This window comes from Drosophila navojoa, chromosome 2, assembly GCF_054131105.1.
Source record: "Drosophila navojoa isolate 15081-1374.11 chromosome 2, UAZ_NAV_1.0, whole genome shotgun sequence".
Classification (NCBI taxonomy): domain Eukaryota; kingdom Metazoa; phylum Arthropoda; class Insecta; order Diptera; family Drosophilidae; genus Drosophila; species Drosophila navojoa.
In genome coordinates, this window is record NC_142890.1 from 12,486,244 (window position 1) to 12,509,553 (window position 23,310).

Sequence of the window (23,310 nt, forward strand, 5' to 3'; positions counted from 1 at the left end):
AGCAATGCAAAGAGTAAAGAGCCAAAGGCAAAGCCCACACAGATACACACGCACACACACAGGCACACATACAGATAGATAGAGATGGAGCGACAGAGCACGGCACCAATACAGCAACAAAATGCCATGCATACTGTGCCACTGACCCAATTTCCAGACTCGTTTTTTTCCATCGAGAGAACCGCACGAAGCAAGAGCAGCGGCAGCGGCAGCGACTGTGGCAGCCACAACGGATTTGAAATGTTAACTGGGAGCGCGGCAATAAGATACAAAGATACTTTGCCCGGTCGCATGCTCTTTCACCGCAGAGACGCAGACCCAGACACAGACACAGGCACAGACACAGGCACAGAAAGAGCTCAAGCTTCAGCTCCAGCTCCAGCTATACGAGTCTGGAGTTTGTTTGCATCGCATCGCATCGCATCCGCATTTCTATGCTGTCTTTGTATATTTGTCTTGGCTTGGCTTGGCTTCGTTTGGGTTTGCTGCTGCGGCTGCTGCATGTATCTGTAACTCGTTTCTGTATCTTGCGCCTCGTATCTGTGGCACTTAAATTTATGCAACATCATGGCAATGTCGCTGACTCCTCAGAGCCCCCGCTCTTGCATAGTGTCCACGTTTTGTTCTTCTAATCAAAATGTGCTACGTGCTCAGCTCGGCGCTCGTGTCAAAGGTCAAACTTAAGTATTAGCAACTGGGCAACATCAAGTCCAAGTCCAAATCCGTATCGGAATTCAAATTCTGATTCAAAACAACAAATTAGCAATCGCATCTGCCGCAATTCGTTGAGCTGGGCAGCATCTTTCTCTCATCTGTTCATTTCTCTTTATTTTTTGGCGTTTTTAATTGAGTTTTTGTATTCCCATTAAATGTAATTTTCTGCCCATTCGCTTTGGCTTAGTGCCCATCTTAGTCGCTGGCCGAGCACGACCCACTTTCTGGCCAAGATTTCGACTGGCTATCCCACAAGCCAGCCAAGTCATTTGCGACATTTATGGCCAGCAATGAGCGTGGGTGCTATTACCGAGCTACGCTAACTCAGCTGCCACAGAATGATATGTTTATATATCTAAATAATTGGACAAACTCGGACTCAGATAATAATCGCCATAGGGAGTAGCTAAACAGCAGGGTAGATCGTGCATAATGTTCACAAGAGAACCGAACCTGCAAATGGGCAAGTAGGAAGTGCTCAGATTCCCTAAAAGCTGGAATATTCTTCATCTTATATATGATTTGATTTTTATGTATGTAGTAAGATATGTATATAGACTAATACAACTAAATATCTAGTTCTTCCGCTGCCTACATTCGAGTCAGTGCAAATAACATAAATCCCCATGATATATCTCTATCAGAAATATAGAAGTCATACAGAATTTTGTCAAACAAATATATATAATAGGTTTCCTCAAATAATCTTCATACAAAATTATCTGGCCTGGTCTGGAGACAAATGTGGACAATGCTGCTCTAGCTCATTTTAAGCTAATGCATTTTTACAGGGTATCTGAAACAAAGCCAAAGCCAGCCAACGCCTTTCGCCTGCTGCTGCTGCTGCTTTTTGTTGTTGCTGCTGTCTCCAGTTGAAAAAAAAATAGAGACAGTGCGACAGTGGAACGACTGGACAGAGAGACATTACAATAAAGTTAGCAAAATGGCAATGGCGACGCCTATGTCGCTGTCGCTGTCGCACTCGCTGTTGCCGTCGCAGTTAACTTTGTCGCATATTGTCCAGCAGTTGTAACTGTTGCTGCTGATGTTGCTGTTGTTATTGTTGAGCTGCTGCTGCTGCTGCTGTTGCCGCTGCCGTGGCGCAGTTAAAGACACAATGACCTTGGGTGAAAGTTGCTCTCCATTTCTATTTTGTGCTTTGCTGTTGTTGCTGCTGTTGCTGTTGTTGCTGCTGAAATTGTTGTTGTTATTGTTGGTATTTACTAGTTGCTGGCATGCCATTTTCATATACACGTCTCTCGGCGTGCGTGTGTTGATATTTATTGTTATATTTATTCTTGTCACCGTTGTTTGTGTCTCTATCTGCGTGTGTATTTGCTTTGAATGCTGTTGCTGCTCCCCTTTAGCTTTGTCTTTTTACACTCAACATGATTTGTTTTCGTTGTTGTATTTTGATTTATCTCTGCTGTTGTTGTAGTTGCTGCTGCTGTTGCTGTTGCTGTTATTTTGATTACTTTTGCTCTTGATTGAGGTGGCTTTGATGGATGCACATGAAAAGTTCGACAACGAGCTGGCGCTGAAACAGAAACACAAACACAGACACAGAAACAGAACGGAAGTGGCTCGCGTGCAGGAAATCGAAACGAGGCAGAAGACAGAAGGCAGAGGCGATTGCGATTGCGAAGGCGAAGGCGGCGGTGGAGTAGGTGAGAAAAGGCCAAAATAGAATTAAGCAATTGCTTACAGCGATCCAAGTTTTTGGCCAACCACACCACACACACACACACACACTTATATATAAACGAAATATTTATAATTTATGCGCTCGGCTTTTGCATTGAATTGTCGAAGCATAAGAAAACCAAAAGAATTATAAACTTTAAGATTGGCGTCGATTTCGCAATGCGCAGCGGCGTCTTCACGCCTCGTCGGCCAGCTGACCAAGATTCTAGGCAGAATAAATCATGGCTATAATTACGTTATATTATATTAATATTTAAGCACTGTGCCAGTTTTTGGCCTCTTGTTTTTGCTCTAACTCCAACGCCAACATCGCCAACTCTAAACTTTAATTAACTGCAAAAGCAAACAGTGCACAACGAGAATCTTACGAAATACCCAATTTCAATTCAGTTTTTTTTTTACTATACCATATTATATGAATTATGTTTGACTTAAATTAAGATTAAGTTAAATTCAATGTAAATTTCCGAAATAAGTATGAGCTTACAAAAAATTCTATTTGTTCAGTAACAACGTTTTGTCGATAAGTCAGATGATATTCATGTACCCATTGCAATCAAAGACTGAACTGCTTAAGCTTGAATGTATACTATTTCTGACCGTAAATGAATTCTGCTTCCAGTTTCTCTTCAGCCCAACTTAAATTCTCAACTTAAAAGTCTTGTTAATCCACTCCGATTCCAACTAACCTAAAAATACTTTGTAGATTCGAATTACTTTACAATATAAATAAATTTATCAATAGAATCAATTTTTATTCTTTTATTTAAAGACTATTTATATTATAATTAAATTTATATTTAATATTCTATACATTTGGTCTTCACATTTTAGGTTTTTAGTACAGGTTCGCTTAAAGCGTAAGTAAATAAATTATTTCTATATGCTTTGCTTTTTTAATTTATAATTTATTTCTTATTTGAGTTCGTGTTGCATTTTAATGGCACACACACGTTGGCCTCAAAGCCAACTGAGAACAGTTAAAGCCGAAAAGTGCGACGCGACTGCAATTAATTTACTTATAATGCAGCATTCTGAAGGCAGACGACTGCCAACAACAGCAAAAGCAACAGCAACAACAACAACAACAGCAACAACCGCCGACAACTGTCTGCCAAACTGTGGCACGGGATCTAGTCAACAAATTGGTTTGGTAAGGTGGGAGGGGTGTGTGTGTGTGTGTGTGGGGTTAGGAGAGACGCCTGCTGGCGCTGTTGGTCAGCGACAAGTGACCTCATTTTTATTGGAACCTCGCGGCAAGTTGCGTGGCCGCAGCCAGCAATACGTGCCTGTGGTTGTTGTTGCTTGTTCTACTTTGAAATTTCACTTTTCAAATGTGAGTGTGAATGTGAATGTATGTTTGTGTGTGTCTATAGAAGAAATAAATATAATTAATAAACTAAATAAAAGCGAGTCGAGCATTTTTGTGCGTGCGCCATTCAACAAACAAAAATTTATGCCACGCTTCGGTTCGACCAAAATGCACTGTTAATGCAAGTTTGTTGCCTAAGTCTTTAGTATTGAAATGCAGCCACGAAATATGTCGAAAATATTAAGGCAGAGGGCAAACGAACAGCAACCACAACAACAAACAGCAGACAACAAAAACAACACTGAAAATTTAACCTCAAACTTCAAAGTGTCACTGTCATGGCCCTTTTTACTACACACAGCGACTTTGGCTGCGGCTGCGGCTGCGGCTGCTGCTGCTGCGTTGCAGCAGCAACCTCGTCGACCATCGTCGCTATATAACCTGTTGGCAATTCAGTTTATGACTTTTTGCGCCGCACACTGTGTCCAAGCAAACAAACTGAACCGGCTAGCGGCAGTTTATGGCAAGCCGAAGCTTTCACCGTGACTGCGGCCCACTGTGCACTGCTGCTGCGACGTCGCGACGTCGACATCGCACGTATTGCCACGAAAAGTGGGTCAACATGAAACGAGCCAGAAATGTAGAAAAAAAACTAAAGAAAAAACAACAAAACACAGCAGTAACAAAAGCAACAACAACTAAAAAGCAAATCACGCTGACGAGCTGGCTCAAGACTGGCTCTGCTTGTTGTTGTTGCTGCTGCTGCTTCTGCTGCTGCGAAAGAAAGCATAAAAGCTGCTCGGCGTGAGAGAGATGGCAATAGATGCTGAGCAACTTGCGCTGTAAATTAATTTTGTTGTTTTATTTTTGTTTTTTGTGGGTTTGGCTTTTTGGAATTTATGTGACGTTTTCTTATCTAGCTGAAAATATATGGAATGTTGCCCCTACATTCAGTCACCAACCTATAATAAATACAATATTATAATGACACAAGTATTCTGTCTAAAAATTATATATGAAATGATTCGAATATAAATAAAAACAATTTAAATTCTTCATTGAAAGGGCGCCACGTGAGAAAGCGCCACCTAGAGCTCATAATTCACATAAACAATAGTGCTGGTTAACAGCGCAATGGTATGTTTCTCACAGTGGTGTCTTACGATATTTTATCGACAAACCGCCACAATCTGTCACCGATAGTCTTGCTGGTCTGAAATTCTTTTTTGTTTATACTTGAAAAGCATTAGTTGCTTTGTAAAATTAAAATATGTTGAATGGGCAAATTACACACAGCTATGTGGGCAACACGTGCAGCGTGGTGATACCACATCCACATGTCAAGGAAAAAGCAAAGTCCACGCCATCACCTGAAGAAGCAGAGGCCTGTTGTGAGAGAGGGGCTGAGGCATTGGTGGACTCGGGGGCGACGGCGTCAGCGGAGGCAACGGGTGCTACGGTACATGTGAATTTGGATCGCATAAGGAATGTCGATATCTTCATTGGCGACAACGATTTGTATTTTTATGCCGATGTCAAGCTATACAAGTGAGTCATGCAACATATAATTGAACCAATCACAATTATCACAATCTTCTACACAGATTCCACAGCCGTCGCACTTTCGACTTAAGGGGACTGAAAACGTTGGTCATCAAATATGACTCGAATGAGAATTGCTACCAGCTGTGTCTCCGCTGCCTTCCGCCCGTTGCCGTTCCGGGTAGCGGCCGCGCAGCTGGCAGCGCCGTGACGCCAAAACCAAAGACAGCGCGCAAGGAGTATATAGCCGCATTTCTTAATCTACCCACACTGGCAGACACCTTGCAGGACAAGGAACCGCTGGTGCACGAGTGGAAACTGAAGCGCATCACCGATCAGTGCCAATTACAGCTCGATGCCCACGAGCGTACCTATAAACTGACTAACAATTTTCGCTATGGGTATGCTAGTGGCTACAGCGGTCCCCTGCAGACAAGCGAGGTAAGTGCTCTTTGATGTATGCTGTAGTATTATATATGATCAAGTCATCAATTATGGTATTCCAGCTCGATAAGTCGACATGTCGTGTTCCGGAGCCAGAACGTCTCAGTCCCTTGCAACGACGTCTAGAACGCATTAACGATGAGATGAAACGCTTTTCGCGCGACCAGTACAAAATGAACTTTGTGGAACTGCAGGTTCCAGCCGGACATCAGAATCCGCTGCGCTTTAAGCCCAAAATCCATGAAACGTCCATGACACAGGAACAGGCGCACTTGCTGCATAACCTGTGTAGCCGTACAGCCGCGACTGAAAACTCCACATCAACGGCCTCTTCCCAGTCCATAAACCAGCCCGAGCGACGCGTGCAGAACGAGATCGATTGCGGTCTAATCAGCATTGTGTTGGCTATATGCTATGATGTGCGCACCACCAACAACGATCCGACCTGTGAGTCAGGCTGGACGCGCAGCATATTGTGTCCATTGTTCTGCTACTTTGAGCAGTTCGACAACTATCGAGACGTTCTGATAGCGTTTCTGCGTCGTGTGATCACCTATCCGTTGTATAGGAACTTCGAACTAGGTCGCCAGTGCATTAGGGATGCCATTGAAGTACTGAGGAGTGGTCGCAACTGGCTGATCAATCAGCTGCTGCTGACCCACCTGCAGTTCGCCAGCGGCGAGCCATGTCGCGATAGCTTCAACAACTATTATCTGGAGGACTATATACGATATGTGTGCAACGCGACAGCATGCAGCGATGAGCATCTGCGTCTGCTGGCACGCAACGTAAAAAATGTGCTAATGGATGTGACGAAACGCCAATTGGATCTGGGTATCATTGAAATCGAGACTGAACTGATCCAGGAGCTAATGCAGGAGATGCGCATCGATGCTGGCAGTGGCAGCGAATCGCCGTCACATCACCAGAGCAACCTTGCTGATGATGATGCAGATATGGACGAAGCATCCGGGCTAGAGGATGATACAACGACCGACGATGATAGTGTAATTACCGACTCGTTCGATAGCATGGACTTGCGTTTGATTGAGAACGATGTCTATGCCGTCGACGAGGAGAACGAAGATGTCGATGACGGCGAAGAGGATCAATCAGAAGTTGAAGAAGAGGACCACGAAAGTAACTCATCGACCACCACCACCAGCGATGCTGAAGGCAACAGCGTCATCGAACAGTGCACCAGCAACAGCGAAGCTGCCGCCAGCATCAGTGCCAGTGCCAGTGCTAGCACTAGCACCAAGTAGAAATTGCCAACGTTCCAGTTGTCAGTCCTGCCATGCCTAAACCAATCAACCAACCAACAAACTTAATGTCAAAGAACGGAGGCTAAACAGTGATTACTTTTATGCAAACCGAAATGTGAAAGTAAAATTAAAAAATTGAAAACAGAAATCAAAAACAAAAGCAAAAATCGAAAAACATAAAGGGCGTATTGTAAATTTTAACGCAAACGAAAAACTTATTTAAATATGTATTTATATGTATGAGAATTTTAAAGCAAACACACACAAAGAATGGTTCAGGCCACACGCAATCCAAAATTTGCATACACATACATACATTTTTGTTCTATTTTTGCTCTATCATAGTTCTTTCTTAAACATTAATCAAGAAACTTAGCATTTAGCGTGACATAAGCTTACGAAATTTGAATTTTGAATTCTTCAAACCAAAATCTAGTTGTGCATTTTGTATATACATACATACATACAAACATATATAAATATCTATATATTTATATATATACACATACATATACATACAATTAAGAATATATGTTGTTGGTGCTGCAAGCATATTGAAATAAAAAGTCGAAAGAAAAAAAAACTTAAGAGGCAAAGTCATCTAAAAGTTCCCAGTTAATGTTGTATAAATGTCACAAAAGTCATGGCCAAACAAATGTAATAATAATAATATATATACATATATATATTTTTCTTAATATTTTATCTAGCATTTTCAATGTCAAACCAGCCGAGATGAAGTTTGGCATAAAACAAAAATAATAATATACTGAAAATGTGATTTTTAACCTAATGGATATGGAAATTCTGCAAATATTTTGCAAGTTTTAATTTATCTAAATGCAAACAATAAAGAACTTTAAAAATGTAATTCAAACAGTAAATTTTGGGTTCGCAATGGAATTTTATAAGGCAGTCTCGCTTCTGCTAACGACATTAATTCGAACTTTCTGGAATTCGGATTTCCAGAAACTTATCGATATATAGGTGCCATATAATGTAACATTGGCTGTTTCTGGATATCGGAATTCCAGAAATTCCGATTGAAACAGACAATGCAATGTGTATTACCCAATATTCTAGAACAATCTTGAGCCAAACGTGATCAAATAAGAACGCTTAAACAATAATTTGTAATATTTTATTTATTCATAAGTTTGCATATCTCTGTACGTTTACAAGCTAATATTTAAATATTTATGGACTGTTACTTGAAGAACTGCTGGTGTTCGTTCTTAAATTACGGTATATGTACGTATGTAAAGCTAAAATTTACAAGTTAAACTAACTAGGCATTTAGAAATCGCTAGAAGAATTTGCGTAAACATAAACATTTCGCACGCCCCAGGCGAGGCCAGATTGGTTTCTTGGACTTTGTCAGTTTTCCGATATCATTATTCGGTCTTCAGTTTTCAGTTATTCTCTTCTATTTCTCTATATACACAAGTTACAATTGTTTAACAACGAAAAATGTTTTTAGTTCATTTAAAAGAGCTCTTAAACACTACATACAACATGGCGGCCATTTTAGTGTGTGGACATCCTTCAGATCCTGCGCCGGGGAATGGAAAATCTTATTCATTTCATCATAATCTTTTCGTTCTTTTACTGACACTGAGTTTTGAGTTTTTGAAGTATTTACAAGAACATTGTTCTAAGCTAGTTTTGGGTGCGTTGAGTATTGCCTCTCCCATCTGAACGACCCGTTACAGATCTGAAAGTGGGTAAGAGTTAATAACATAAAACATAATCGAGAGACCATTGACACTCACTCATTGTCTCCTGCTGTATCTCTACTTTGTACGAGGGATTGTCGTAGGCAGCGTCGCTCTTGCGCGGCGGTGTTATCGATGCCGTCTGATGCACTCGTCTCCTGGTTATGATCAGCAACAGTGCGAGCGTCGACATTATCGCCAGGGCGGCAATCACGGAGACGACGACAAGTGGACCGTAATAGTCGCCCACTGGTTGATCAGAGACGCCTGCAGTCAGCAATTTGCCTAAATGAGAGAGAAAGAGATAGATAATTGATTGGCCTCTTCATGTATGTTCTGATTAACTAAATATAATCATAATCTATTGCAGCGCAATCAAAACAAGATGAATATATACACATATATATTTGCTTCCAATAACTCAGAGAAGTCATTCAAGCATTACCAAGATTCTTAAAACTCAAATAGATCCTTTCAAGAATACGCAAGACTTGAAATTGAAGAAACTCATCTTAGCTAAATTTACATTATACATAAAACTCGATTCCTACCTGTTTTGCCCGGTGTCGCTGGACCACCCGGCTTGGTTATAAAGTTGACCACGTTGCTCTTCTTGGTGTTGCCATTGGTGAGGTACATCTCCAGCCAGAGGCGATATTTGGTGCCCGGCTTGAGGTCCATGATAAGAGTGCCTGTGGTGCTGTCGCGCTTGGCTACCTTGAATACGCTCGAATCCTCCTTGCCGGCATCGCTCTGATAGATGGCGCGATAGATGTGCACGAACTTGTCCTCCGGGTAGGGCACACCATTCCAGGAGATTTCCACGCTCTGCGACTTCACCTTGGTGACATTGACCATCACATCGAAGCCGTAGACATCCGTTTTGGGTGCTGTGCGCACCTTGATCATATGTCCGGCCAACAGCTCGGCCCCGTGGCCGGCGAAGGGAATGTAGTAGAGGCCGATTTCGTAGCCCGTATCCGGCTGCAGATTCTGTATGGTGTAGCTGGTGAGGGTGCGGTGTATCAAAGGCGAGGAGGAGTAGATCAAGCCCGTTAGCTCCTTGTAGCGCAGCTGGACTCCATCAACATACTCCATCTGATCGTCGCCCAGTTTCTTCCAAGTGAGCTGCAGCCAGGTGGCGTTCGTTTCACTCACATTCAGCTCGGGATCCTCCACGGTCTTAAATATGTCCTGGAAGTCTGGCCTGTAGTCGGAGATCTGTGGCGGCGGCGTTATCGTCCTCTCAGCTGGCATCTTAACCGTGAAGACTCTGCTCGTGGGCTGCGAGTTGAGATCGCGCAGAATCAGCGTAATCTTCACCTTGTACAACGAGTTGGGCTCCAGGCCAGGCAAATCGAACTCCATTTGTGAGGTGGCAATCAGATCTTCGGGCGGTGCAAATATCTGCTGCTCCCAGCTAGACGTATCGTTGCTCGGTCCATTGGTGTACCGCAGCTCCACGCGACCATGGAGATTCACATAGACCTGGGGCACCGTGAACACAATGCGAATGGTTCGCGGATCGATGGCCTCCAGAGTGTGTACTTCGATATCGGGCTGCAGATTGTTGAAGCCTGCAAAAGGTATAAAACCATTAAATATTGTGATTTTAGATCTCTAAATTGAGTTTGAGCACTACTACACATTCATAGCTCCAATTCCAAGAAAACATATTTCCAAAATATATTTGATTTTTTTCATGCATAAATTTGAGTTCAAATTGGAATTGGTACTGAGAACAGCTTTCGATCGATTCTCGCTCACTTCTAGGCAGAAATTGGGATTAGTTTGGGTTAAAACGTTATCTAATAAGCTCAACAATGATGTGGATGACTGGTGATGAGTATATATATGTGTGTATGTGTGTGCATGTATGTGTGTGGTGGTTGAAGTAGTCTCAGTTAGTACAGTAGAGCCCTGTCATTGTGTTTATCAGTATAGCAGTGTCCATACGGCATGAAGAGAGACTAGAGTAAACTAAGAAGGATGTGGCTAGAAAAGAGTAGAATCTCAACCTGCTTGTTGCGTGGGCAGCTTGTCCGGACTCTGGCTCGGACTGTGGTGCAGGCTGTGCTCGCTGGCCTGCGTGGACAGGCCAGAGCTGGTGCTAGAGCTGGGCGCAATGCTAGGCAATTGCTGCAATGATTCGTGTTGTTGCTTTAGCTGCTTTTGCTGTTGATGTTGCTGCGGCTGCTGCTGGGGATGTGGCTGCTGTTGGGGATGTTGCAATGCTGGTGACACGCCCAAGCCGGGTATCAAAGGATAGCTCTCATAGGCCACGGGCTGGCCATCGACTATAGCAATGCCATGGGGCGGCGGCGGAGGTGGCACTCCACTGTGCACTATGGGCACATAATGAGGAGGCAGTGGTCTTTGTTGATGCTGTTGCTGTTGCTGCTGCTGCTGCTGAGGTGCGGATCCTGGCCCGCCTGGCACGCTCTGCTGCAAGTGCTGCAATATTTGCTCGATTCTCACATGTGAGGGCAGATTGTGGTTGTCCTTCTGGGGCAACGTCTGACCCGGATGTCCAGGCTGTTCAGCACCCAGAATATTGAACAGATCCGATTGACTAGTCGGCACCGGCGGCGGCTTGCCCTGTGGTATGCCGTTCGGATTGATGTCGTATGGCTCGTAGGGATTGTATGCATCATAGGCAGGCTTTGCCGGATTGTAGAAGCCAAAGGGTCCCAGCTGTTGCTGATGCTGTTGCTGCTGTTGATAGTCGTTGTAGTGTCCGCCCAGCTGCAGTGGCACATAGCCGCCTCCTGGCGCCAGTGGTGCTCCATTGTTCACAACGTCCTCCTGCGGATCCTCGTGCACATCGTACTTAATGTCATTTTGTTGCTGCTGCTGTTGTTGTTGCTGGACCTTCTTGTGGTGCTTTTCATGTTTCTCAAAGACGCCAGCAGCTGCCTTTGGCGGTTTGCCGTCCAGTGTAGGATAAAAGGCGGCCAGCTGAGGTTTCTTCTCATAATCAACATCCGCTGGCCTCTCAGGCAACACGTTGTCAGTTGTGGTTGCTGTCGTTGTCGTTGTTGTCGATGTTGTTGTTGTTTCTGATATTGGTTGCATGTTGAATGGTATTTGAATTATTTACAAATGCATAGCGTTATTTTTTGTTCATTTTTTTCAGAAGCATTGAAAATAAATGTATACAATTTTATATATAGTAAAATAGCACGCCATAAAAAATAAAAAAAAGAAACATATACAGCAGAAGAGAGAAAAGAGAAGGCAAGTTAAATAGCAAAAGCAGCAATAAATCATAATGGAATAGTAATGCTTGGAAATCGTGCGAGAAAGAGATGAGCGATATTAATGAATATGCTTTGCGAGATGTTTGATAACGAGCTCGTCAATTGTACTCCAATTTCAATTCTCGATTAACGTGAATATTTGGTTTACACCACAGCATCAATTAAAGCATTAATCAGGTTCGTGATGTTGTGTAAACGTGGCTTAGGGCCTTTTGGCCAATTTCAATTGGACTTGGCATGCAATAAACGAGATGAAATTGCTTCATGCATTCCCTAACCATATTTACCAGGTGTCATTGAGGGCTGGGTGGTCGGTTGCTTTTGCTGATCTTGCTGAGTCTCCTCCTCCTGCCCGGCGGCACCCAGCTTGGGTGCCAGCGGGGCGCAGGCCCAGTGCTTGCAGCACTCGTCGTCGGGTATGGGCAGCAGACGCGCCTGAGCCGGATGGCAAGGCAGGTCAGCGGGTGGCAGCGCCAACACGGGCGGACATGCCGGACGGCACTCCACCTTGCCGTTCTCGCAGTAGCAGTGCTTCTCACAACCTTCGGGGTAGGCACGAATGTATGACTGATTGAATGAGCCTGTCTGGGTTGATTGTCACTTACCCGTCAGGTTGGTCGGAATGGGTGCCCAGTTCTCAAACTCCATGCCTTGGTAGGTGCAGGTGCCGTTGTCCACGCAGCGCATGCTCTCTGGACAGCAGTGCGGCGCCACGGGCTTAAAGTCCGCCGGCACCGGCTCCCAGCGTATGCACAGGGGATTGAGCACGTCCAGGCCGAAGGTGGAGGGGCACTCCACCTTGGCGCAGTGCACGCCCTGCTCATTGCAGATGCAAAGCTGCTCGCAGCCGTCGCGGAACTGCTGTTCCAGATCATACTGTACGCCCTTGAAGCTGCATTGAGGCGTGGCACCGCCAGCATCACGTGCCTGCTCCTCCAAGCCAAAGCTCCGCTCCTGCTCCTGCTCATCTCCAATGCTGTTCAGACCACCATGCAGCGTGGGCGGCAGCGGCTGCTGTTGCTCGTGATCGTCCAGGGTGACATCGCACAGCTCCAGCTGGCAGCAGACGTCCTTCGGATCCTTGACATAGACACACTTGTCGGCGCGCGTGTGATTGCGTTCCGGGCAGCGTGGCCGACAGTTCATGATGCCTCCCTCATCGCAATGGCAGATCTGTGCGCAGCCAATCTCCAGGCGCTCGCGGAACTTGTAGATGCCGCCCTCGTAGTGGCAGTCGCTGCGTGGCTTGGGCGTGCCTTCTAGTTGTAAGTGCATGTGTATGAAGGAGTTTTATGTGTGTATGTGTGTGTGTGTGTTTATGGTGTTTATGGAAAGCATAAGAAACATGACGTTAAAGCATGGACTGGCATAGGCTGTCAAGCAGAAAGTTCTAAGCCATAGCAAAAGCTTTCGCTGCATCTGCTGACTGCAATTGGAACTGGACTCACCTTCATTCTGCTCGGCAGCAACAACAACTGGCATGCCAGCCAGGTCGGCGGTGGCTAAACTGGGCTCCAGCAGCGGCTCCACACATTCCATCGTCCGACAGCATTCATCCTCCTCCACAATGCGCTCGTGACAGTGCGGATTCGCCATGGTGCGTTGGCTGCCGCGCGGATAGCTGCTGCCCTTGCAACGCGGCTCGCAAATCCACTCGCCGCGGTTGCAGGTGCAGCGCTCATCGCAGTCCCGTTCCATGCTTTCGCCATGCTAAGGAAACCAAAGAGAAAATACAATTAGGCACTTGACTTGAGACCGATGGAGGAGAATATGTGGCTTATGTGTTGGAAATGGGTTTATATTAATTTATTTATTGGAGATTAAAGCTAATCTATGTCAAGAATTAAGTAAAGGAGACTTATTTAGATATTCAATAATAAACTTTTAATCAGTTTGACGATTAGAGGAAGGCTGGCTGAGCGATGTCCTCAGACTCTATCTTTGATAAAAAGAGATTTTATATGTTCTAGAAATATGTATATAAAGCCCTTGCAGGAGGAGTTTATTTATAACTTATTGAATAAACAATAATAAAATAAGGTACGAAATTCACTAAGAATACAATATTCAAGAGAATATATAGAGAGTAAGAATCAAGAAAATTAAATTCCTCTCTCAATAAATTCTTAAGTAAACAGAACCCAAATCAAGCATCTGCATTCCTCCATAGCTTGTATACAAATTATTACTATTAAAGTAAATTTCAAAGCGGGACAGACATTAAACAAACTGTAGTACAAATTTTTGTCTTCAATCCAAATGGTTAACCCCAATTTAATGTTGATGTGAATATCTGTTATTCTCGAAGTGTTTTGTACAAATGATGCCGCCAAACGAGTTCCATTTGCTCAGTCGCATTCGAGTTATTCGTGTTTACTGCCGCAGCTTTCGCTGCTCAAAAAATCTCACCGCCAATAAGTAGCTAGTTATTTTTAGTGAGTGCCTTAGAACTGTGACCCAATTGACAGCTAATGACAATAGATTCAGTTGCTTCGCTCTGGCCAATTTGATCGTGAAAGGCGGCTGAAGCTATTTGTGCACAAATTGCGTCAAGTCGCTTGGCGAATTGTGCGGGACGCTCATCAATCATTTGTTCATTTGCTCATTTGTTCATTTGTCGACGGCTCAGCTGGCGGGGCACTGAATGAAAATTGGTAAACATTTCCTGCTTGACTTTGGAGTCTGAGTGCACCAATAAGCAGACATGTCAAAGCGCGGCTCAGACTAGTTTATGGCGCGACCCACACGCGCCGGCTAGACAAAGATTGAAATCGAGTTTGTTGCTTGAGTCTTTTGTATTTGCAGCGAGTGCTTTGCAGCCTTTTGTGTTCGCTTAATTAAAAAAGTTACGTGGGTTCTTGATCTCTCAGAACTTTTTTTAATGCCTCTGAAATGAATTCGTTCCATTTTATATGGTTTCTCTTATGTGTGATTTTTCGCCCCTCAACGCGTTTACGCTCCGAGTAAAAAGAACATTATGTCTTCTCGAGAACTTTTTAACTCCAGAACCTATAAAGCCCAGCCATTATATGCAGGCCTGCTCACGTTGGCATACTAAACTATATACCCGACTAGCCCATAAAGTCGGTTCAATTTAAAAGCTATTTGGCTGCTCACTTTAAAAGGTATTTGGGGCATGCTGCTCGCACTCGCGTTGGCATGTTGCACGTGGCCGCCGGCGATCGATCGCAATTTATATATACATATATCTTATATATATATATAAATAACAGAGCAATAACGGACAATTTATTAAAAGTGAAAGCAAAATTATTTCATATCGATACGTGCCGCAAACCCGATTATGAAAATTCCAGCGCAAAAAAAAAGAGAAAAAAAAAAAACAATTATAAATATTTAAAAAAAAAAAGTAGCTAATAACTAAATTGAATTAACAGCAAAAATACTCTAAAATTCAAGAGGCAACGACAGAGGTGAAGCAAGAACTTGTAGAAAATTTTAACTTAATTATTGTATAATCAACGAGATGCCCTACGCCCAGAGCTCGTATAGACCAGTATATCTGCATTAATTAGCTCGTTGTTTTATCGTAATTACGTGTTTACAAACAGCGTAATAAATGCGAAAGACTCGCCATAAACTGCTGATAGAGTATTGAAAGAAACCGCGAGCGAGCGTTTAATTAAAACAAAATCAACACAAAAACCAAGAGCTTTCGACAGCAACAGCAGCTCAATGGGTTGGTCAGTAGTGCAAGATGGAGGCGTGGCTGGTGGTGGTGCTGCAGCTGCTGCTGCTGTTGGACGGTCTGCAGTTTGCCTGTGGCGACTTGGGTGCAATGTTTGATGAACACGTCACACTTGGCCAGACAGAGGCTAGGCATGTAGCAATTTGTGTATACCATTAGATGCTGGCGTTAATTAGATTATAGATGAGCAGGCAACGGCAACAGATTCTAACAATGCCGCATTATGACGTTGATTGCCCACAGCTGGGCGGGGTCGGATGATAATGGGTCTGAGTCTGAGACAACAACAGCAACAACAGCAACGACGACATCAATCACAGGCCAGCAATTTGCTGGCATTTTTCGATTTAAAGGCGCGCAAATATTTGCATAATTGCTGCTTGCCCAAGCAACAAAACCGCGAAAGCAGCCAACAAGGGAAATGTGCACCAAAAATATTTTTGGAGTGCACACAGCAACAGCAACAACAACAACAACGGCAGCAGCAGCAGCAGCAGCTGCGACAAACTCTTTGTTGACTGAGACTGCCTGTTGACCGGTTTTTATGAGCGGCCCAAACTCGTTGCGCATTATGCAATCAAGTGACGACAAGGCAAATTGGAGTTGCGTGCCAGGAAGTCGAAAAGACTGCCAGGCCAAAATGGAGGCGGCCATACATAAATGCACACGCATTTGTTGCCTGTCTAGAAAAAGAAAATCAAGGAACGTACCACGGGGCAACCTCTGGCAGGTAGGTGTAAAGCACTTTACAGCTGCCTAGCTAATTGCTGACTATGAAGATTTCTTAATTAGCTCAAGGTGTTTGAGTTCGCTGATGAGTTTTACTTTTACTTTTTGGCCAAGACTTTAGTTAATTTAAGCTAAGGCTAAGGGGATTTATCAAAAAAACATAATTGCAACTCATCTTGATAATTATTCTTCATCTTCAAATGAAAAATGAAATAGTTTCATATCAATTTTTTGATCCAGTAAGCCAAGACTTTCCAATAATAATATCCATCCCTTTCTCATTATATTTCTACTTGATTTTATGGTACTAAATATTATATATTTCGCAATTACCTTATAGCTCACATTGCTGGCCATGCACTCGCGCTGCATGGTATCTCCGCTGGCTGTGATCTCTACAATTTTCGGCACTTCCGTTTCGGGCTGAGCTGTAGTCGATGTTGTTGTTGTTGTTGTTGTTGAGGTGGTATTTGTAATTGGCTCAATGCGCTCATCGTCCATGCTGACGTCGCTGAGATCCATAAGAGCCTGATGCATGGTGGCATTGTGATGGAACAGTAGCTCAAAATCGTCGCCGCCACCTGCCGAGCGACCCTCGCCAGCGAATGCAACAAATGGCGTATCACTTGGGGTCGTCGTCGTCGTCGTTGTTGTTGTTGTTGTTGGGGCCGCAGTGCTGCTGCTGCTGCTGCTTGTTTCGTCCTCGACTGGGTGCTGCACTCCAAGCATATGCTGTCCTTCAACAATGTTAATCACTGGAGCCACATCCACTTCCAGTCGCGGCATGAGTGTGGTGCCCTCTGCCTCTGCCTCTGCCGCTGCCGCTGTCTGTGCCTCGACTGGTGTCTCAGTCGGTTGCTGACTCTCTGGCTCATTCATATTCATGGCGCGTGCTCGGGATGTGGATGTCGTCTCAGTTGATGGCTGTGCCGTTGCCTTGTTCTCCATACTGACAATAATGCCAACGCTCGACTCGGTTGTCGTTGTCGTTGTTGTTGGTGCTGTCGCTGCTGCTGCTGCTGCTGCTGCTGCAGTTGTTGTTGCTGGCTCGCCCTCTTCGGTGCTGCTCGACAGCATTTGATAATCTTCGTGCTCGGCCAGGCGATCATGATTCTCGGACAGTATATGCACATGATAGGGATCTTCGGACTCACTTGTTGTTGGCGTTGTTGTTGGTGCGGCAGTTGTTGTTGTTGACGTTGTCGTCGTCGATGTTGTTGTTGTTGTGAGTGCAGACTTCTCGCTGTCACTTTCATTCTCACTGATACCGGACACATTCTCCTCGCTGTTGCTGGCCGTTATGAGCGTTGCCGGATGTCGAAAATTGTGCAAATCCTTGACATCATCATCGTTTTCATTGGAGATTTGGTTGAGCAGGAGCTCATTCTGCTGGTCCTGCTCCTGTTCCTGCTCCTGCTGTTGCTGCTGCTCTGTGGTGGCATCGCCTCCCACGCTCTCGGCATGCTCATCTCTCAAGGGAATATGCTGAATGTGCGTCGCTCCCAGCTCCGACTGCTGTACGTTCTCAGCACGCGGCGTAGTCGTTGGCTCTGTGGAGGTAATCGGCTCAATGCTCGTCGAGCGCAGAGTGGTTTCATCCTGGGCAGTGCTGCTGCTGCTGCTGCTGCTGCTGGCGGTGCTGCTGACGTCAACTGCAGGCAGTATGGTTGTCATCTCTGCAATCAAACCAGACAAATTTATGATTAATGGATTTCATATAAGATTATCGACATTTATGTAAATATTTATTATGAAATAAAACTGGCTAAATTTGAGCCAATTATAAAAGAATTAAAGCTGGAAAAAATCCAATCTCTAATGGAATTTATTATTGATTTTCCATAAATACATAATTTATTAAATCTTATCTCTTCTGCTTCTTTATGGATTTTAATTTATTAATAAATTGCTTGTAGTCTTTCATTTAGCAATTTTCATCAAAATATGTGAATAGATGAATTTGTAAAGCAAATTTTTTGATTTGGATAGAGGCATTTACTATTTATCTATGCAATAATTTGGAAAATATTCAATGATGATGACTATCTGTATTTTATATAAGCTCTGTAGCTAAAAATGTTGGAAAATGTTTTAGATGATGCTGAATATGGAGAAACGCCTGGAATGTTTATATAATAAGAAAAAAGAGAGAAGTTAAAAGTAAAATAACATCAAATTTTTTAGGTAACACTCAACTAAACTTTATGAGTATAAAATCTTATTACATTATATTAAAAATGGGAAATAAAAATATAATAAAATATAGTTGAATTTCACATCTGCTTTCTCATATACGTCTAACAACCTCTTAAAAATCATTTCAATATAATACAATTTTGATTGAATATTCTTCAAGTCTTGCCGCGTGCATATTCATCATCGTTTAGCGCTGATAATTTCACACATAAATATTAATGAATTTCAATTCAATTAGCACCGCCGAGAGCTATTGCCAATTTCTGACTTCCATTGACAGTTAGGGCCGACATTGTGCCAATCGAGGGGTAAATAAACTTTAAGCTGCCTATTTTTTTTTTGCTAAGCTGGCCCACATTTACGGTACCGGTACACCGCCAAGAATTTCTGCGCAAGGCTAGCGGAAATCGAGCTAAGAGAGAAACAGAGAAGAAGAAGAACAAGAAGAGAAGAACATAACCTACTCGTATTGGTAATATCTCACGCGTCCCGGCACTGGCACAGCATCAATTGGCAACGCCATCGTTGAAATCGACTCGTAATATCTGCTTGGCTGTACACCGAGCGAACGAACACTTCAGAGCTTCAGTTCTGCAGAATCGGCAAGGTATTCATTAAGCTGCGATTGCGTCTGTGCCAGCTGAATCATCGGGCCCAGGCCGGCCATTCTCGGAAGACAAACCCTGCGATGCCAAAATATCAGCGAGCCGCATCTTTTCTGATATTTTTTTCCCATTTTGTGTGTGTGTGTGTGTTTTTTTTTTTTTTGTCTTCTTCTTATTCTTTTATTTTTGTGTTGTCTTTGGTTCTTTGGAGATTTTGTTTTCGTGCTTTGCTTTAACGCGCTTAGCCTGAGACTGCGAGTTGGGCAAGCTGTTATTCTTTAGAGACTCCCATGTTGCTGTTGCTGTTGCTGTTGCTGTTGTTATTGTTATTATGTTTCTCGGCTTTGGTCGGTTCTCTGTTCCTTCGCTGTTATATAATTACATTTATTTTCGGGCATAGTTTCGGGGCGCAAAGCTCATGTCATAAATAAATGATGACTTTAGTGGGACCATTTCAGCTTGTATTAAGCAACAACAACAACAACAACTACAGCCACACACTTGACTCTGTGTTGGCACAGTGGGCCGAAGCCATATGAAAAGCAGTTAAGCTAAATTGAATTAAATGCTAATATGGTAATTGTTGGTAATTAAGCTCTTGGAATGGCACTAAGATTAACATAAGCTTAAATGTTTTTTTAGCTCAAAAAGAGAATCTACCTAATCCAGATTATTGAAGTACTAAGTTTGAATAATAATGAAGTATATAAATATCATTTAAGATATTTTCTTCAGGATATTATCTAATCTCTTCCAGTCTATTCAATTCTAGGCCTGTCAATGTGATTGGTACAAATTGAATGATTGAGCCGTTGCTAATCTTCGTGTGAAGCTCATCTATGCAACTGTTAGATTTGAAATTATTGTACGTAGCTCGTTTATCTCATTACTCGGACATGGTTCCCGTCTCTCTCTCAGTTGGAATGTAATTTTCTTTTAATTTACACACTCTTTCGTGTACTTGGAACCTTCAGCTTCAACTACTCAGGTTACGGAGCAGCAATAAATGGCCATTACTTTATGGATCCTTGGTACCTCCGCTGACTCATGGCAAGGCAAAGAACAGAAGAAGAAAGGAAAATAAAATAAAAGCACCCGCAAGTCAACTTGACGAGCGCTGCAAATGTGGCCCCATGGGGGCGATTCAAGAGCCAGTGACGCAGACATAGACGGACGGAGAACTATGCGTTCGAGTGTGCCCATAGGCACAGTGGCTGTCATGCATGCGTGGTAATAAGCATAAAGGCAGGAGGCGGCAGGCAGCGGGCAGCAGGCGACATGCAACAGGCGGTTGGGCTTGCAGTCAGGCACAGTTGTCGTCGATCCAATAAGAAAAGGTGCTTTTGGCTCAGGCCAAGCCGCGTGCAACGGACGCCAATTTAGCGCTAAAAAAAATAGAAGAGCTGCGCTCAGTTCGTTAGCCCAGACGGAGACCCAGGCAACAGGCAACGCCTCTGCCCCAGCCGCCGCCCTAACCCTAGCCTTAGCCCTAGTCGTAGCCTGAGTCCATGCCGTAGCATGCTCATAAATGCTCTCGTCTCTTTTAACTGTGTGTATGTGTGTGTGTGTGTCTATCTGTATATGTGTGTGTGTTTTATGTTTTGGCTGCAGACGTTGCTTTTATTGTTGCTTTTGCTGAGAGAGTTGAGGGGCCAGAACTTGCGATAGGGTTACTGACTTGAACCTTGAATTTCAGTTCGTTATGCTGCCAGCAGCTTTTACTGCACTGTTGCCATAGCAATTGTTGTTGTTGTTGTTGTCACGTTTGGCCGTTTATAATACTCGATGCTGCAGTTGTTGCCGTTCTTTGAGCTCCTTTGTTTTGTCCATTTCAGCTTGGTGCACAATTTGTCTTTTACTGTCATTGATTTTCATTTTTCACTGGCACTCGTTAAGCGCTTCCAACAGCCTGCAAAACTATATATTTTTATCTCTAGACCTCTATATATATATTCTATATATATATACATTCATCTACATATGCATATTAGCAGTTGGGTAAGGTTCATTGCAACGTGTTTGGTGGTCTCTGGGTCTCTGTTATGCAAGCTGGTTTCATTTCAATTGCACTGCATTCGAAAGACTCTGGCAACGAACTTGGCTTGTTTGTTAACCATGTCAAATGGACTCTTGCTCTCAGCCTTGTTTATGATGTGCACAGTTAGGCCAAGCAGCCGACTTGATTATGATATACGACAATGGCTTCTATCCGCTTGCCGCCTCTTATACTTTTCTTTTAAACGCCCACAACAACTACCACAACAACTACTACAACAACAATAATACCAAGCACTTATGCAAAAATGCAAAACGTTGTCGGTAGTCGAAACTCATTTGCGGTTTTTTCAAGTCGCCGCACGTTTTGCGGCTCTGAACAAACAGACAGCAATGCAAGGAGTTGGTCAGAGGTCTTATAAGAGGTCTACAAACGATGTGCTTAGAATTGACGAGCTGTCACTATGAGCCGTATGCATGCTAACCGGATGTCTTTCTTGCCAGCTGCTCAGCAAGTTAAATAGATTTACGGTAGCTAGCCATTAAACGGAACTGCTCATAAAAGAGCTTTTTAAAGATTTCATACAATAATCGTGCGCTCCTCCAATCTATGACTGAGCATTTTTAATCGAGTTTATTTTGTTGCTAGAGTTTAGCACGAATTTCAAATGAACTTTAAGATTTGTTAAGAACAGCGAAAAGAAGAATTGTTTGGTTTTTTAATATACCAATTACAAAACAATTACTACGAAGCATGCATATAAATGTAGACACACATATGTATGTATGTATGTCTAGAGATTATATCATAACGGCCATATGGCGCTTGTAAAAGCTAGAAAATCTTTACCCTCGTCTGTTGCAGCGTTTGTCTGAAATGAAGATTGATGAGCTGCTCTGAATATTGATCTATAAAGATTTTAGTCACGCACATGAAAAGCCTTTCAAATCGAGCAAACCCATATCTCTTACAGACTTCCGCCGTAGCTGTCTTATCGTCGAGCCACAGAAACATATTATATAAATTATTGGCTGCAGCCAAACTCGTAATGCTCCAGATCAATATATAAGAAGCAATTAACCAAAATATGTAACTACATTCATACATAACCAGAGTGGATACTCCAAATGACTGCTCACACATTGGGCGATATTCGAGTATGTGATTTGGCGGTAAATAATGCTCAAAGCAGCCAACCGGAAGCACGTCACATACGGCCCACTCTCGTATTCATAATGAGCACTGCATAATGACCATTAACAACGGGCCATGCTTCGTGGGGCAACGAAGTGGGTCTGTCCGTTGGTCAAGCTTTTGAAGCGCCCAAAAAGTGTCAACAACTGACTGGGGGAGACAGCGTAAATATATACATACATATATACGCGTATATATGTACATATATATCTACATTCATTTGCTTAGATTTTTGGTAATGTAACGGTCATGCGTCTGCCCGCCTATATATATATAAATGTTTGTGTGTGTGTCACGTATCCACAAAGCTGAACTGAATCAAAACAAAATTATTTGATTTGCCTACTTGAGAGCGGCTTTGGCTGCAAATGTGGCTTAGCTGCCATCTGATCCGGTTTAAGTTTGATTTGGACAAAACTCTGCTTTTTTGTTTGTTTCTGAAACTATCAACAAATAGCGAATGGATATTGCGTAATTTACGACACCTCGCTTGCATTTGGAAAGCTGAATAAAGTTGGGGAGAAATACATATAAATCAAGTAAACATATATGTACATGTATATATGAATGGCCATATTTTGTCAGGGTGTTAATGGAGATTAATAATTAAAGCCAGATTTGTTGTTGTTTTTGTTGGCTTTGAAAATTTGATTGCTGTTGTTTTTTTTTTTTTTAATTTAAAAGTCTTTGTCTCTGTGCGGCAGAGGATGAGACTGCTGATGACAATGCAGGTTGTTGGTTTCCACCTGTAATACGCATGTGTTAATTTGCGCAGCAACGTGTTCAAAAAAATCATATAAAACTGGAGTGAAGGTTGTTTGCTGGTCGAGCGATTGGCACATCATAATGATCAAATGATACAACTGCATTAAAAAATACTTTCAAAATGATTTTTTGCACTATAAAACTTAGCATAAACGATGAA

At 43.1% G+C, this 23,310-nt stretch overlaps 2 protein-coding genes across 8 annotated transcripts in view; one reads left to right on the forward strand and one right to left on the reverse strand.

Moving 5' to 3' along the window:
- Positions 1 to 4,730: 4,730 nt before the first annotated feature.
- Positions 4,731 to 7,148, forward strand: LOC108659559 (protein SHQ1 homolog). Its single transcript, XM_018112551.3, has 3 exons — positions 4,731 to 5,278; positions 5,335 to 5,713; positions 5,779 to 7,148. Exons 1-3 carry the CDS (start codon positions 5,001 to 5,003, stop codon positions 6,979 to 6,981), a joined length of 1,860 nt encoding a protein of 619 aa, XP_017968040.1. The 5' UTR covers positions 4,731 to 5,000; the 3' UTR covers positions 6,982 to 7,148.
- Positions 7,149 to 8,108: 960 nt separating this feature from the next.
- sas (stranded at second transmembrane protein) overlaps positions 8,109 to 23,310 on the reverse strand; it is a 31,836-nt gene continuing 16,634 nt past the window's right edge. For 3 of the 7 annotated variants that reach the window (XM_089256229.1, XM_089256228.1, XM_089256227.1), the window contains exons 3-11: positions 16,728 to 18,070; positions 13,405 to 13,666; positions 12,562 to 13,215; positions 12,244 to 12,498; positions 10,715 to 11,755; positions 9,248 to 10,273; positions 9,142 to 9,186; positions 8,754 to 8,981; positions 8,109 to 8,695 (exon numbers count right to left, since the gene is read on the reverse strand). In XM_089256229.1, coding sequence (XP_089112355.1) covers positions 8,688 to 8,695; positions 8,754 to 8,981; positions 9,142 to 9,186; positions 9,248 to 10,273; positions 10,715 to 11,755; positions 12,244 to 12,498; positions 12,562 to 13,215; positions 13,405 to 13,666; positions 16,728 to 18,070 — 4,862 coding nt within the window. In that variant the 3' untranslated portion in view covers positions 8,109 to 8,687. The remainder of the gene's footprint in view (positions 8,696 to 8,753; positions 8,982 to 9,141; positions 9,187 to 9,247; positions 10,274 to 10,714; positions 11,756 to 12,243; positions 12,499 to 12,561; positions 13,216 to 13,404; positions 13,667 to 16,727; positions 18,071 to 23,310) is intronic. The other 4 variants (XM_089256230.1, XM_018112541.3, XM_089256232.1 and 1 more) reach the window with 4 other exon arrangements.

Coding starts and splice junctions, on each gene's coding strand:
- LOC108659559 (XM_018112551.3), top strand. CDS start 5,001: ATGTTGAATGGGCAAATTACACACAGCTATGTGGGCAACACGTGCAGC. Junction 5,279..5,334: donor GCCGATGTCAAGCTATACAA/GTGAGTCATGCA, acceptor TCTTCTACACAG/ATTCCACAGCCGTCGCACTT. Junction 5,714..5,778: donor GTCCCCTGCAGACAAGCGAG/GTAAGTGCTCTT, acceptor ATGGTATTCCAG/CTCGATAAGTCGACATGTCG.